The sequence below is a fragment of the Capra hircus genome, chromosome 23 (assembly GCF_001704415.2).
Source record: "Capra hircus breed San Clemente chromosome 23, ASM170441v1, whole genome shotgun sequence".
In the NCBI taxonomy this organism is placed as follows: Eukaryota; Metazoa; Chordata; class Mammalia; order Artiodactyla; family Bovidae; genus Capra; species Capra hircus.
In genome coordinates this window covers 16,120,351-16,136,951 of record NC_030830.1, presented here as the reverse complement: position 1 = coordinate 16,136,951, position 16,601 = coordinate 16,120,351, and the positions used below count along the sequence as shown (strand labels likewise).

At 54.0% G+C, this 16,601-nt stretch overlaps 1 protein-coding gene across 1 annotated transcript in view; it reads left to right on the top strand.

Moving 5' to 3' along the window:
• The window catches only part of LYRM4 (LYR motif containing 4), an 88,507-nt gene extending 72,696 nt beyond the window's left edge, over nt 1–15,811 (top strand). The window contains exon 3 of the mRNA XM_018039168.1: nt 15,363–15,811. Within this exon, the coding sequence (XP_017894657.1) occupies nt 15,363–15,431 (69 nt within the window). The 3' untranslated portion in view covers nt 15,432–15,811. The remainder of the gene's footprint in view (nt 1–15,362) is intronic.

Sequence of the window (16,601 nt, the reverse complement as noted above, 5' to 3'; positions counted from 1 at the left end):
CCCTCCCTCGCCTCTGTCTCCGAGTCTGCGGTAATGAACCCCACACCGCCCCTGGTGTCTGCACCTGGGACCTGGGGGAACTAGTGAGCTGGGCGGCCGGCTGCTCCTCGTCCGGGTCTTGGACTGCAGGGCCTCTCGGAGGAAAGCTTGAGGTCAAGTGTGTCTTTGTGAGTGTGGTTTCTTTCAGGTCCTCACTTCATTATCCTTGCTTAATACATGCCCATAATATTGCTTCATATAAGCACATTAGTACCTGCTTCCCTGATATTGTACATATTAATGAAATTTCACTGAGTTGTCACGAAGCATTCAGGACTGCACATCTAACAGGAAGCTAAACTGGCAAACCACGGCTCACCCAGTGGTTTATCTGGGTCGGGAAGATCCCCTGGAGAAGGGAATGGCAGCCCACTCCAGTACTCTTGCCTGGAAAATTCCATGGACAGAGGAGCCTGGAGGGCTGGAGACCATAGGGGTCACAATAATGTCGGCACAGGACTTAGCAACTGAACAAATGGCTTATCTGAAATATTGTGTCATCCTGCCACCCTTAAAAGTGTAACAGTTAATACAAAGTTTCAAGTTTAAAGCAGAGTTTTGTTGTACCAAATAAGCATCATGTCAAAAAAATGAAATTTTGTTAAAGGATCTTTTCTAGATGATTTAAAAATTAAACTTAAGCTCCAGAAAAAAAAAATCCAAGACTCATATTTTAAAGTTGGAAATACAATATAAATGAGGTCGTCTTTACACTTACAGATTTAATTAGATTTAATTATATCTTCCATGTAAATGGAAAATGATTTTAAGTAAGAGGCTGTCATTTTCAATAATTATTGTTGGGAAAGTTAATTTGTTTGCTGTAAAGAGTGTGTGTGTGTACACACGTGTGTGCACATGAGTTCACGTGTATCTGTCTCCTCACTGGGTGAAGTTTCTTGTTTTCCTCAACCCTTCGGTCGTGTCCGACTGTGTGTGACCCCATGGACTGGAGCCCCCCAGGCTCCTCTGTCCATGGGATTCTTCGGGCAAGAATACTGGAGTGGGTAGCCATGCCCTCCTCCAGGGGATCTTCCCAATCCAGGGATCGAACCCATGTCTCCTGCGTTGCAGGCAGATTCCTTACCACTGGGCCACGAGGAAAGCCCCTTTCGGCGAATGTGAGAGGTTCTCTTTCCATAACCAATTAGTCTTCCTGTTTTTTCAGCCCAAGGGGATGTGTACCTGCGTCCAGGACCCTGCGTTTATCTTGTGTTCCAGGTGCTACCCATCGGTCATGCTAAGCGATCACTTACTCCTCCTTGCCGTTTTTACCAGCTCAGCGGCCTCAGATAATCACGGCATCTCACAGCTCTGCTTTTTCCTCACGGGTGAATGAGGGTGGTGGTGCCTGTCTCAAGGGGAGGACCTGAGCTGCAGGAAAACACACAGGCCTGGTCTTGGTTCCCCGCAAGGTCGAGTCCCCGCACGGATGGGCTTGAGAAGGGCCCTCAGCACTCCGCGCAGTCGCGCTCCTCCTCAACAGTGGCGGGGCCCTCGGGCTGGCGGCAGACAGGCGGCGGCCCTCCGCCGGCGCGAGCCCCGAACCCTCTGCAGGAGGCCGGCGTGGGCGCGGGGGGCGAGGCGCGTGGGCGCGGGGGGCGAGGCGCGTGGGCACGCAGGCGCACCGAGAACGTGCGCCGACACGGGAAGGGTCGGCACGTGGCGCCGTCTGCCGAGGGCCGAGGCGGTTGTGTGCGGGCGTTGACGGGGGCGGCGTCGTGTCCGGGTCGGAGGCCTGGTCCACACAGGGCAGGGGGTGGTGGTGGCAGGAATGGGAGGAGCCGGGAGAGCCGGAGGGCATTCAAGGAGCCAGCACGCGGCTCGGGGGCCCAGGAGGGACTCGCAGCCTCGGTGACGAAGCCCTGGCCGCGGCCGCGCGCCGGGCTGGTGCCAACTGCGCGCCTCCCGAGATCTGATGCTGTTTCCCACCAGCGTGCACCAAGAGGGGTGAGAGGAGGAGTGTTCGTGCGTTTCTCCTCCTTGGCAGCCCCCTCGCCTGTGCCCCCCGCCCCATGGTGACGAGGGTCGTACCGCTCTCCTGAGCCTGTTCCTCTGGGGGCAGGAGGGCCCGTCTGCGGCAGAGGAGCCCTGCCCGAGCCCTCGCCGCAGTCACAGCGCAGAGCCCAGGACAGACTGGCCGCGGGCGGCTGAGCTCCCCTCCTAATCTCTACGAGCTTCCTTCTCCTCTCCTGGAAAAAGAGAATCATCTTGTCTCCGCTTATCACGAGTGGATGTCCTTTCCTCTTCAAATAGAGACAAAGGCTGGTGGGGGGTGCGGCTTGAGGCTGGGCAGGAAGGGCCTGCCTCACAGGGCAGCTGCCGTGCTGGGCTGGCGACCACCGCGGCCCAGACAGCCCCACCTGGGCTCGACCCGGCAGGTGGCACTGCCCGCCGCCCACCTCACGAGGGCCACTTCCTCCCCTGGGCCTCCCCACCAGGCTGCTGATGCCTGGGCTGGGGCAGGGGGTCTCTGGGAAGGACAGGGGGGAAATCTGATTCCCTGTGTGAGAATTTCTTCCTTCTTGTAAACCTGACACATTTCTTACATACAAGCTGCTCTGTCCTCCTTGCCCGAGGCGGGCCAAGACCGCTGTCTCCTCCCCACACGTCGGTTCATGCGCCTAAACGGACACCAAGGGATGGGGGAGGCAGGGGACCCAGTGGAGGGCAGGGGGCCTGGACGGGGAGCCCCCAGCACACACATGGTCAGCCACTCCGGTGAGGCTGTCACACCAGACCTCTGCCCCCCGGCCCAAGCGTTTCTTCTTGTGGGACTGGAATGGTTCTTCTGGAGAAAGCAATCTGCTGTCAGGGGCTTGGGAATTCGGATTCAGAAGCTTGGAATTGGAGCTCAGCTGCCGGTGGAAAATACACTGTGAATGTTTTATTCAGCAATGCATATATAAGGTTGAGCAGAATGCAAACACATAAATCACTTAAACAATAGCCGTTAAAAGCTGCCTCCCAGCCTTTCAGAACGGCTGCCTGAGCACTCGCGAAGTCCTCTGTTGCCATCTGCTGCCGAAACGTGTTATTACACTGCCGGGTCTCACTGCTTCTCCTGGGCCTCCGTATTCACACCCTCAGGCACGGGGTTTCCTGGGGTGACACGTGTTTGAGGGTTGCAGGAGGGACTGCAGCACCTTTAGAACTCTGTGGGGACAGAGCAGAGACGACAGAGCCCGTGTCTTCGCTTGGCTTTGCACCGGGCCGAGGCCTCAGTGCTCAGGAGTCCCTGGAAGCACGGTGTCCTGTGACCGCTGCGGTCTGTCTCACCACCCATCACGCTCACCAGCATATTACCACCAAGAAACAGTGTCAGTGTCTCAGCAGTAACAGCCGCCCACAAGTCAGCACCGACTCCCGTGACCCCGGGCGGAGGCCCTTCGCTCCGCAGGAGTCGCTTCCCCCTCTAAGTCAGAGGTGAAGGTTACCGGGTCGGTGTTGGACCGCAGTCCAGGATGGCCCCTGCGTCCTGAGTGACACGCAGCAGCCAGCACCACGCAGGAGAGCTGCAGCACGGCCCTGGGGTCTCGGAGCGCTTGACGGTCTCATGTGCTGCCTCAGCCTCCCCGCGGGCCTTCTGGACCTGCAGGGGCACCGGCGAGGTCTCCCGTGCCCTGAGACAGTACACGGGGCGTCTCAGCTCCTCGAAGCCTCCCGGAGCTCTGGATGGAGACCCTGCCCAGAGACAGTATACAGGGCGTCTCAGCTCCTCGAAGTCTCACGGAGCGCTGGATGGGGAAGGCCGCCGGGGCAGCCACGCGGTGATCCAGGCTGGGGCAGGGATACTGGCAGCTGCGCAGTGATCCAGGCTCGGGCAGGGATACGGGCAGCTGTGCGGTGATTAGGTCTTGGGTAGGGATACAGCAGCTGTTGGGGCGCGGGATGCACGGCCGTGAGGCGGGAAGGCGCAGGGCCGCGACCGCGTACTCTTTCCAGGCTGAGTCGCTGCGGCGTCCCTGGCTCTTGACGTCGGGCGTGACTGTGAGCCCCGAAAGATGCTGTCGGTTAACATTATCTCTTTGAAGAACGGTGAGGTCATGGAGGGAAAGCCATGTTTCATATGGGCGGGGGGGGGGTTCCCTTTAACCGTTAACCTGCGGAAGGGAGAGTGGCGCGTTGGGTAGAACAGATGTGAGACTCTTCCTTTTAATAGAAAATGTGGAGCCGCGTGGACCCTGGGTCGCAGCCCCCTATCCCCCGTCTCTCCGGTTCCTGCAAAGGGCCTGGGCCCTGGACAGTCTTGTTTTCAGTCCCACAAATGTGGAAAATGGTCAGTTACTTTATATAAAGTATAGATTTTTCAGATATGAAAACTCTAGATGCAAAAACTGGGACGTTCGAAATAAAACTCCGGTAAGATACACATTACAAAGCTTACCATCTAAACTGTTTTTAAGTACACCATGTTAGATTTTTACAGGCTCTTATTGGCTGAACAAGAACCTAAGAAGCAAGGAAGCACCAGGCCTCACGTGCCCACAGGTACAAAGCCAGTTGACACACCAGGGGCTGTTCCGGAGCCAAGTCCACGGTCCTCGGAGGGCCTCAGCCACCAGCTCTGAATACCCGGAACAGCCTGGAGCCTTGCTGCCCTGGGGTGCTGAGCTCAGGAAACTTCAGGCAGGTGTCCTGCAAGACTGAAGCTTGTGTGGTTTGGATGTACATGTCATATGCATATAAATGCCCCTCCCCCCACAAATGTTTAAAATTTTGTCAAATTTTAAACTTTATTTTTTTTAATGTGTAATATTAAACATCGTTACATCAAAAGTATGAAAAAACCGTTAAAGAGGTACAGTTTTAAAATCAAACGTTCACTTTTACATAACACTCCTCAGCCGCCAGCTCTGGCTGTGGTTTCTGTAAATACAGCGTGACCTGTGCTGTGAATTGAACTTGGTTTCTGTAGCCTTACTTGGAAGTGTCTCGTTGATCCAAGCTGTAGCCGTGATGCGGTAGCCCTGTTTATAGAGTCGTGCTGATGGGGTGGGTTGGACTTTGCTTCTCCCCAGACCTCGCGCTGGGGCCAGGAGCCCGGATGAGTCAGAGCTCTCAGCTCGGCAGCTGCACCATAGAGAGTGGCCTCCCGCCAGCTCCCGCCACCCCAGACCTCTGTCCTCTCACCCTACAGTAGCAGAGACTTTCACACCTGTTGCCCAGGAGTGTTCACAAGGCGGGAGGTCCAGTTCTGGGTATTAAGTGCCCAGTGTACGTGCCTGGAGCTTAGTAGGCATTCGATGCATGTTAATACTACTCTTCTTTGGGGGTTAAATTCTCAGGCGTTATCTCTAGCAACCACGGAATTTGAAAAAGTTAAGATGGATGATGGCGATGGCTACACAAAAATGTGAACGTGTTTAATGCCGCAGAACTTCACGTTTAAAAACGGCTCAAATGGCATATTTATTCTGTGCATATTTTACCACTGTAAAAAAAAAAAGAAAGTCTTGGGTTTGTTTCAAATTCTAGAGCCGGGAAGCTTTTTTGAATGGAGTCAGCAGGAAAACTTAAAAGAAAGTCCTTGTCTTTGACGAGCGGACCCCCCCTGGGGAGGTGATTGCGATGCCTGGAAAGCACGCGTGGCTGACGGGCGCGCAGCTCGCAGTCCCGGGAGGCAGTTAGCTCGGAGAGGGCAGTGAGGAGCAGAGAAGCGGGTCCTTGAACAGGCCGACATCTGCTTCCGTCTGCAGCCAGTGTTGGTTGGCAGTGGCTGTGATTTTTTTGTTCCTTGTGTCCCTTCTAGCCTTACTACGGTTTGATTTGCAAATAAAAGTTGTGTATATTTAAGTGTATGGCATGATGTTTTCATACCCACATGCACTCTGAGATGATTTTCACAGCCGACCTGATAAAATCCCACCCGCAAACAGTCCCCTTCTGTGTGTGTGGTGAGAACACCGCAATTTGCTCTTAGCAGATTGCAGGTGTGCAGAGCATCCTCATGAACTGAAGTCGCCATTAGATGGCCACCCTTAGGTCTCCACACCGGCCCAATCTTATCAGTTGGAGTCTGTGCCTTTTGATCAGTATCCATGTCCCCTCCCAAACTGGTAAACGCCGCTCATCCTAGCACGCTCTGAGTTTGGCTTCTTTCTTTTTATCTCCACACACACGTGAGATCCTCAGTGTTGGCTTTCGTGTCTGGCCCAGCCCAGTGTCCTGCGGGTCCACTCACGTTTTCACAGATGGAGGGATTTTCTTCTTTTTATGGATGAGCAATATTGCTTTGTAGGTACGTGCATGCGCACACACACAGTATTCTCTTTTGCCCGTTCGTCTTTCAGCAGACACTGGTTGCTTCTATATCCTGGCACTGACTGTGGGCGTGCAGCAATCTTTCAAGGGACTGGTCTCTTCCCTTGGGCATAAACCCAGAAATGGGAATGCTGGATCAGATAGAAGTTCTAGTTTTTTTGGAACCTCCTTCTGATGTTCGTGAGTATGAAACCTATACCAATTTATTAATCACTTTGTCTTATGGGACAATAGGAACAAACATATGCAGTAGAGAGAACAGCATAATGAGCCCCAAGTGCCCATCGCCCTCACCCGCCTCTCGGAAGTACGTGTTCATGGCCAGTGGCATTCTGTGCATGTGCCCACCTGTGTTATTTGAGAAAATGTATGTTTTATGTGAAACTATTTTAGGACACACTTGGAAATATAGATTATTTTGTGAAACATAACTACAATACCATTATTATAATGAACATACTAACAATAATTTCCGGAGAAGGCAATGGCACCCCACTCCAGCACTCTTGCCTGGAAAATCCCATGGACGGAGGAGCCTGGTGGGCTGCAGTCCATGGGGTTGCTAAGAGTCGGACACAACTGAGCGACTTCCCTTTCACTTTTCACTTTCATGCGTTGGAGAAGGAAATGGCAACCCACTCCAGTGTTCTTGCCTGGAGAATCCCAGAGACAGAGGAGCCTAGTGGGCTGCTGTCTATGGGGTCGCACAGAGTCAGACTCGACTGAAGCAACTTAGCAGCAGCAGCAGCAGCAACAATAATTTCTTAATATCATCAAGTATGTGTGTTCAGTTGCTCAGTCATGTCCAACTCTGTGTGACCCCATGGACTGTAGCCCACCAGGCTCCTCTGTCCCTGGGATTCTCCAGGCAAGAATACTGCGGTGGGTTACCATTTCCTTCTCTATCAAATACACAGTGTTTAAATTTTTAGATTATCTCACAAATATAATTTTCTTAACTCTGTATGTTTGACTTAGGATCCAAATAAGGTTTTGGATGATATGTCTTTTAACTGTGGGTTTGCCCATATCTTCCCCCGCACACTCTTGTTTTTCCTCGTCATTTGCTGAAGAAGTAAGTTCTCATGTCTTGGGTTTTGCTGGTTGCCTCTTTATTTTGTCATTTATCGTATATAAAAGTTGATAGTTGGATCTTAACCAGCCGGGTACTTACGCTTGACTAGACACTAGACTCACCTGGGAAATTTAAAAGAAACTCTGGCATGTGCAGAGATAGTCGGGCGGTTTCTAGATGAAGTTATACAAAAAGTCACCTCATCCCCCAGCACTTCCACTCCGGAAGAACTGAAGCAGTTATTTAAACAGAAGCTTGTGCAAAAATGTTCATAGCAGCACTGTGCACAACAGCCAGAGGTCTAGACAGCCCAAGTATCCTTACAAGTGAAGCAAAGGGCTGGACACACTAGGACGTGTGCGTGCAGCAGAAATCAGCCTTGAGATCTGCGAGTTCCTGACCATGCCTTGAGAACATCACGCCAGTGAAAGAGCTGGCTCAGAGCCACACGCTGTACAGTTCCGTCTCTAGGAGATAATTCAAGATAAGGAGACCCGGAGAGACATGAGTAAATGCGTGGGGCTGGGGGTGGGCCGGGGGCGAATTGTTGGGGGTGCGAGGTTTCCTTTGATGGGGGTTGGGGGGGTGACCAGGTCCCGGGCTGGATGGTGCCAGTGTTGGGTACAGCACGTGACTGTCACCAATGCCAGCGGTGAGCTCTCCCCACCTGCCCCAGCCTCTGCAGCCTGGCCTGAGGGGCCGAAGGTGCTTCTGTTTGAATAACATGGGGCTTCTGCTTAAAATGCTAATTACAAGGGACAGAAGCACTTTCAGAGGATGTGTGCAGGAGTACAAAGATGATGGAGTCTGGTCTTCCCAGATCCCCCCTCCTCACCTTTCCAGGCCAGGAGCTGGCCGTCTCCTCCCTCCATTCCCTGAGCCTTGAGAGGCTTACTTAGCTCTGATAAAGTAGCGAGGTGCTGTTATGGACATGTGTGCGTTTGGGAAGGCCACAGGTTTGGAGTCAGAAGACCTGGCTGGGTTGGCCTGTGTCAGCCCCATAATCCGTGTACCAGCTGTGAAAGTGTAGGCAGGTCACTGAATTCTTCTGATTCCTTTTATTCATCCATGAGATGTATGTGTCCTGTAGTGATAGGATATTTGTAAAAATTAAAAGAGAAACTAAAAAGACATTTTTAATGAAATGTAAAAGATGGTTTATCCTTGGAAGGAAAGCTATGAAAACCCTCGACAGCATATTAAAAAGCAGAGACGTCACGTTGCCAACAAGGGTCCATCTAGCCAGAGCTATGGTTCTTCCAGTGGTCATGTATGGATGTGAGAGTTGGACCATAAAGAAGGTTGAACGCCAAAGAATTGATACTTTTGAACTGGTGTTGGAGAAGACTCTTGAGAGTCCCTTGGACTGCAAGGAGATCCAACCAGTCCATCCTAAAGGAGATCAGTCCAGAATATTCACTGGAAGGACTGATGCTGAAGCTGAAGCTCCAGTAATTTGGCTACCTGGTGCGAAGAGCTGACTCACTGGAAAAGACCCTGATGCTGGGAAAGATTGAAGGCAGGAGGAGAAGGGGACAACAGAGGATGAGATGGTTGGATGGCATCACTGACTGAATGGACGTGAGTTTGAACAAACTCCAGGAGATAGTGAAGGACGGGGAGACCTGGCATACTGCAGTCCATGGGGTCACAAAGAGTCGGACACGACTGAATGACTGAACAGTAACAACAAAAGGGAGAAGCTAAGCAATTAAGCCACTCAGCCTGGTACCTGCCCAGTAAATGTGACTTTCCTAGCGATGGATTGCTCAGCAGGTGAAGCGGGGGGCGGGGGTCACAGAGGAGGGGCGGGGTGAGATGCAGAAATGCCCCTGCCCTCACCCTGGGGGTCTCCTGAAAGCCGCAGTAATGGAAACCTTGGGGTGAAACCAGGTCAGAATCCCCCACCTGCTGGTCAGTCCTGGCCTGCCCCCTCGGCGCCCAGGGCTGTGCGCAGAAAAAGCTGTGAGTTCGGGCAAGAGTTGTGAAGCCAGGACATGTGATGGTTGCCTCTCAATTATGATTTGTATTGTGCTTTTTCTTTTCCACCCAAATTGTATTCTCCAGGCCGTTAAATATTCTTCTGCAATGTCATCTTTAATGACTGCACATTGAGGATATGCTTTAAGAGAAAGTGAAGGGCAACTCTCTGGCAACTAAATCAAAAGTCTAATCAAGAGTAAATTAACCTGAAAAATGGAAGACTTCAAGATTTTCTTTGGCCAAGTCCTTGCATGTCTGGCTCTATTTTGTTTTGGAGGAATGATATCAGAATTTCCCACTGTAACCTTGCTTTTATGCATTTCTCCTTTCATTTCTAACAGTTCCCGCTTTACGTGCTCAGCCGTGGCCTTTATCCAGTGCCTGCAGGTTTATGCCTGCTGCAGCTTTCCCGTACACGTTGCTCACTAGTCAGTATAGTGTTTTTCAGACTCAGCTTTACCTGGTCTAAGGTTAATGTGAACTGGTGTTCTGCACGCACACACACACACCCCCGCCCCCCCCGCCGAGTGTGCCTTGCGTGTCCTAATTCATCCCCCGATTTCCAGTCTTTCTCACACACTTTTGCTTTCGGAGTCTTGTTATCGGCCCCTGGTGGTCCTGCCACGTTTCCTACAGGGGGTGGCATGGCTGGCTTTGTTCCTGTCGTCTCCTGTTACTTGTCACAGTTTGCTTTCTCTCCTTCGCCTCTCCATCTTTGTTGGTCTGGGAACTCTGTTCTACTCTTCCGTATCTTTGGTGACTGTCTCCTGTGGCCGGATGCGGAAACTTAGATGCGCACACTTCCACTGTTATCTGAGGAAGGATGTCTGGACCTCCATCAGGACGCCCCATCTCCCTGCGTGCTCAGTCACTCAGTCATGTCTGACTCTTTGCAATCCCGTGGCCTGTAGCCCGCCAGGCTCCTCTGTCCATGGGATTTCCTAGGCAAGAATACTGGAGTGGGTTGCCATTTTCAGCTCCAGGGGACCTTCCCGACCCGAGGATGGACCCCGTCCCCGCGCATGCGCACATTTCATGAGTACATCCCTGTTTCCCCGAGTCTAAGCTCCGACCGCACTGCCTGCCATTGGCTGCTGCCAGCAGCGTGGTTACAGGCAGACGCTCGGGTCAGGTTCCTTCTGTCTGGCTCCTGGGTTCCTTTCAGTTCAGTTCCTCTCAGTCGCTCAGTCGTATCTGACTGTTTGTGACCCCGTGGACTGCAGCACACCAGGCCACCCTGTCCATCACCAACTCCCAGAGTTTACTCAAACTCATGTCCCTCGAGTCGGTGATGCCATCCAGCCATCTCATCCTCTTTTGTCCCCTTCTCCTCCGGCCTTCAGTCTTTCCCAGCATCAGAGTCTTTTCCAGTGAGTCAGTTCTTCGCACCAGGTGGCCAAAGTATTGGAGTTTCAGCTTCAGCATCAGTCCTTCCAGTGAATATTCCGGACTGATCTCCTTTAGGATGGACTGGTTGGATCCCCTTGCAGTCCAAGGGACTCCCAAGAGTCTTCTCCAGCACCACAGTTCAAAAGCATCAGTTCTTCGTGCTCAGCTTCTTTGTGGTCCGGCTCTCGCATCCGCGCATGATCCCTGGATTGACTCCTTAGCTGTGTTGTTGTTTTCTCTGTCGTCTCTCTGGGGTTCGGGTCTGGTCATTAGTCTGCCCTGCGTGGCTGTAGTTCCGGAGGTGACACAGGGGCAGGGTCCCTCCCCTCAGGGTCATGCAACAGAGCTGCCAGCAGCTGCCTGTCCTCCAGTGCAGGCTGAGCCGGGCGATCTGGCCTGGGCACCGTGTCACTCGCTGCTGCAGCTGTCCTGCTCTGGGGCAAGTGCAGGCCAGCCCCGGGGAGGAGAGCCAGTGTCCCGGCCCTGCTCAGCGCCGGCGGGCATCTGCAGCTTATGGTCCAGCAGCTGGGTGCTCTCCGCGGTGGCGTAGGCACAGGTAGGGCTTCCTGATGCTGGTGCCCCCAGACAGCAGAGTGTTCGGCAGCACCCCCCTCGCAGGGGGTTCAAAGGTCTGTGCCGTCAGTCAGGTGGTCTCCCGGTGTCCACTGCTGTGTTCTTTTCAGCCTGGCTTTGGGGTGGGGAAGAGAGAAGGGAGCGCCATTAATCAGGTGTGCCAGGGTACATCCACCCCAGGGTTTTTCAGGAGGGTCCTGGCCCTGGGAAGTTGCAGCCATGGCTGACGGCCGGTCCCCACGTCCCTGTGTCTCACACAGCAGTGCTGGGGGGCTCTAAGGGGCACAGGCCGCTGCTGAAAAGAAGGACAGAGGGATGGTGTCCTGACCCAGGGGTGCTGAGTGTGAGAGGCGGACTGTGGGGACGTGGGCATGCTCATTCCTCCTCCTGTGTCTGCTGCGGCCACCATTTCTCACGTGAAGCAAGGTGGGCACCTGCTCCCAGGCATGGCATCCACTCAGGAGCTGCTGGGTGTTGGGGGGGGGGTGGTTGGAGAGACTGTCCTGGGGGGCTGGGTCTCGAGGGCAGTGCCCGGGGTGGGGGGTGGAGAGGGTGGGTGCTCATCCTTTTCTCTGGGGGCACCTGCTCACTCCCGCCTTCTCAGCACCCAGCCAATCACGCCCACACTGGGCCAGCCAGCCAATCAGCCCACACTGGGCCGGCCAGCCAGGAGGTGGGCACCCTCACAGCCCAAACCTTCCGCTGTGCTGGGCACCCCTCTGGGTTACGCTCTGGATACCCGGTGCCGTGACCCCGACTCTGGATCCGCTGTGTTTGTCACTCTGGACGTTGTGAGTCTGTTAGTGTGGCCGTCTCAGGTGTCGCCACACCACACCCCAAACCCACAGTCGGGGACTCGCAACCAAGTGGAGCAGCGCGTGACCACACCCTGTGCGGTCCTTGTCCATGAGGCTCAGAGCAGCGCCCTGCAGTGCACAGCCCGGCAGCAGGCCTCCAGAAGCCAGCCGTCGCCTAACTCAGTACTTGTCTTTTTCTCTGATCTTTTTATGTTTGTCTAAAGCAGCTCTTTTGGAAAAGGCAATGGCACCCCACTCCAGTACTCTTGCCTGGAAAATCCCATGGATGGAGGAGCCTGGTGGGCTGCAGTCCATGGGGTCGCTAAGAGTCGGACACAACTGAGCGACGTCACTTTCACTTTTCACTTTCATGCATTGGAGAAGGCAATGGAAACCCACTCCAGTGTTCTTGCCTGGAGAATCCCAGGGACAGGGGAGCCTGGTGGGCTGCCGTCTATGGGGTCGCAGAGTCGGACACGACTGAAGCGACTTAGCAGCAGCAGCAGGGATGGCAGAGCGCAGAGCAGCCTGACTGTCCAAGAACGCGTGTGGACAGCATTCCCCAGGGTGGGGGTAAAGGTGCAGGCCGGAACCTGCTGGCCCCAGCATGGCCCTGGGACTTCAGCCGCAGGTCACCTCACCTCGTGGCCGATTCTTGCACTGTCTAGGCCTGGCCTGGCCTGGGGCCTGCGTGCAGGCCCGAGGGGCGGCAGCGTGACCTCTGACGGGCTTCTCTCTGGCGGTTTGACCGGCTCCTGCGGTCACCACCCTGGGGAGGGGCCAGCTCTCGCGCTGACAGAATCCTGGGTTCTGCCCGCTTCCAAGAGAGCTTGGTGAAGCCCCTCCGGCAGCACTTCCAGCAGCTGCGGGTGCCGACCTGCCACCGTGTGGCTTTCGCCTCGCAGAGCTTCCCCACGCACCCCGGGGACTCGGGGCCGCTGGCTGGTAGACAGTCTGCCTCCAGTGTCCCCCTGGGGCCGAAGGATGGGGAGTGCGGTGGGCGCCAGCCGGCATCCCCTGCTTCACCCGAGCAGTGTTCCTCAAGCCTGGACTCTGGAGCGCCCCCTGGCTCCTGGCTCTGCCCTCTTCTCTGGAGCCCTTCTTGGCGCTGAGCGGGACCAGGTCACCTCACATGGCTGCATTTCTTGAGACAGCACCTAGCCCTGTAAATGCTGGCTCTGAGAAACAAGAACTGCGTGAACTGTCTGATGGGGCGTCTGTTAGGAGGGCCAGGCTGGGGAAGGGGGCCGTGGCGCACACACTGTCCACCGTGAGCCAGCTGGAAAGACGTGTTTGTTCTGCCAAACTGTCAGACCATCCAGAGGGTCAGTTCTCAAGCAAATGTGCGCTTTTAGAAAGTAGTTCTGCAGGCTCCCTCAAGAGCCATAAAAACATTCATACCTATTTACCTGGTAGTCCCACTTTTAGAAACCTTTTACAGGAAAAATCAGAGATACTATAAAAGGTTTATACATGAGAATGGTAACCCCAAGACTGCGCGAAAACTCCACAAACATTCATCATATGAGAATGATTAAATAATTTATGCCTCTTCACAATGCAGCTTTGTGCAGTATTAAAAATATCCTTTCAAGACTATTTCATGACATAAGGATATAAAGTTAAGTTTCTAAAAGTTATTATTCCAAATTTAAATATTCTGTTTGAATATATATGCATACATTTTAAATGTCTAAGTGAATAAAAAGAATAGACAGAAAATGCTAAAATATGAACAGCCGCATTCTCTGAAGCTAGTATTGTGGGACAGAAGGAGATCTCTCTCAGCCTCCCTGTGGCTTCGTTTAGACTTCAGAAAATTTCAGGCTGCCTGTTAACGGCACTTCCCCAGGGGATAGTAACATTGTTTCCACTTATGCTAGGCACACCTTCTTCTTTTTTTATCAGTCATCATATAGTCTACAATTTAAAGTTCACAATATGCATTCATATCAGTTAGGATTTGGTTTAGCTGTGTATAACAAGAAACCCAAATAACACATTTAAAAATATAGAGATTTATTTTTCTCTCACGTAAAAGAAAAGTTGGCAGTGAGCTAGTTAAGTTGGCTGGTGGCGCCACAGTCATGAAAACCCCAGGCTTCTGCTTCCTGGCTCTCATCTTCAGTGTGATGAAGCAGACTTACCTCCTGGTGCCAGAATGGCTGCAGATGCTCCAGCCATCAGGTCGCAGTTGCCTCCCTCCTTGTCTGTCTCCCCTCCCGGACTCCGAGCTTCCTGAGAGCAGGATCAGTCTCAGTCACCCCTGAGCAGTCCTGGTACAGGAGGTGGCTGCTGCTCATCTGTGTCTTGGCTGGGACTGGGTTGCCCTTCACACCTCCTCCAGGGCTCGTGGGGGCTTTCCCTCAACAAACGCCCCTAAATCATCTCTGCAGCTAAGCCCTCTGATCTCCGCTTCCTTCTCTCATCCTCTCGTCAGTGGTCAAAGAACTGAGGGCCCCAGGGCCACAGCATGCCTGGGTCACATGCCCTGCCTTTGAGGGGCTCCCAGGGAGACCTGGATGGACACATGCCGTTGAAGGTGGCCCAGGTGGGCTGCTGGGTGGGACAGCAGGCTTCCCAGCATCCCTCTGGCTGCTGCCGGCCGGGGGCACGTTAGGAGGCAGAGCCAGCCCCTCGGGAGGTGGCAGGAAGCCCATTACCCTGCCCACACTGCAGCACACATGTGACTGACCCAGGGCACTCACACCCTGTAGGCACCAACGGTGCTGTGGGCCCAAAGCAGAGGACTGTGAAGGTCTGCTGGGAGCCGCCAGGGCTCTCTTACAGATGAGGGTGCTGAGACCAGAGGACGGAGGTGGACAGTGAGACAGGTGCGTGCAGAGCCGGGCTTTGCCGGTATGGACAAGGCTCACTCACGCTTTACGGTAAAACTCCATCCTGACAGAAGAACTGGTCCTAAGGGCCGGAAGTCCTGTGGGTGCAGAGTCACCGTGCGTGAGGCGGCCTGGGTCTCACTGGCTCAGGATAGCTCGCCTCTGGGGCTGTTCCAGGGGCGAGCAGGCATGAATGGGAACTTCGCACTGTCCCCAAAGCGGGGGAACTGGTGGGGCGGGGTACGGTGCCAGGACGCAGCCGAAGCAAAGCCATGACGGCACTCTGCCCACAGCACGGTCTCCAGAACGACGCACGTCTGCACTGACACACTGGAGACGCTCTTTCTGAGTTTTCACAGCTGACAGAGCCCGAGTTCCTGATCTTTGTCTTCTCTTTGCCTCCAGGTCCACATTGGCCAAATGTATTCGACCGACAAGCTTGTCATTGAGAATCAAGAGAAGCCCCGGGCCTAGGAGCCGGGACCAGCCTCCAGCAGCAGCGTGGACCACCGGCAGCACCGTCCTGCTTGCCGTGGGGCCCCCAGCAGGCCTCGAGGGGCCTCCGCATCAGCTTTAAATAGCCTCACTCTGCCTGCCCTCCAGGAACTGATGAACTGAGCGAAGGGTCCCCTCTTCTGCGGCTTTGGTGACAGAGGTCGGCTGGTGCTGGCTGTCCTCGGTTCAAGCGTCAGGATGAAGAGCTAGAGCGCCTCGAGGGAAGGCCGTGTACAATAGTGTCTCGTCCACCCCACCCCACCCTGTGGCTCCGCAGCACCTGTATAGAGCATTTCCAGACGTGTTTCTGGGTCCTTGACAATAAACGAAAGCGTCTCCCTGGCCTTCTCTACCAGACACGCATGTCTTCATGACTAACGCGCTTTTGGTTCCTGCTGGTGATGGGCCTGCAGAGAGCAGTGGGGGGCCTGGCAGGGAGGGTCCAGCCCTGAGCTGAGTGTCCCCTTTGCAAAGGCAAGTCCACACACTGGAAGAGATCCAGGGACGGAGGGGAGCAGGGTGCATCCTACCACTGAGACCCAGGCCCAGCGTGACAACAGAGGTTCCCTGTGTGTGGCTGCTCACCTGGGGACGGTCCTACAACCCACTGCCCAGGGTGGTCTCAGGATGACTGTCATCTGCCCCACTAGGGAGCTTGCTAGAAACACGGACTCTCAAGCCACACCCCAACCTGTTTTGAATCAGAATCTTCAGTCTGACACACCCCAGGGGACTCCAGTGTACGCTGAAACGTGCATCCCAAAGCTCACTCACTGAGTCAGAGTCACTTAGAGAGACTGGGAGTTTTTAAAAAGAAATTTCTCAGCACTTCATATTCTGACTTGATAAGTGACAGATGAGGCATAGTTATTTATTTGTTGTTCAGTCGCTGTCGTGTCCAACTCTTTGCAACCCCATGGACTGCAGCCCGCCAGGCTCCCTGTCCATCACCAACTCCTGTAGTTTACCCAAACTCATGTCCATTGAGTCAGTGATGCCATCCAACCATCTCATCCTTTGTCATCCCCTTCTCCTGCCTTCAATCTTTCCCAGCATCAGGGTCTTTTCCAGTGAGTCAGTCCTTCACATCAGGTGGCCAAAGTATTGGAGTTCCAGCTTCAGCATCAGTTCTTCCAGTGAATATTCAGG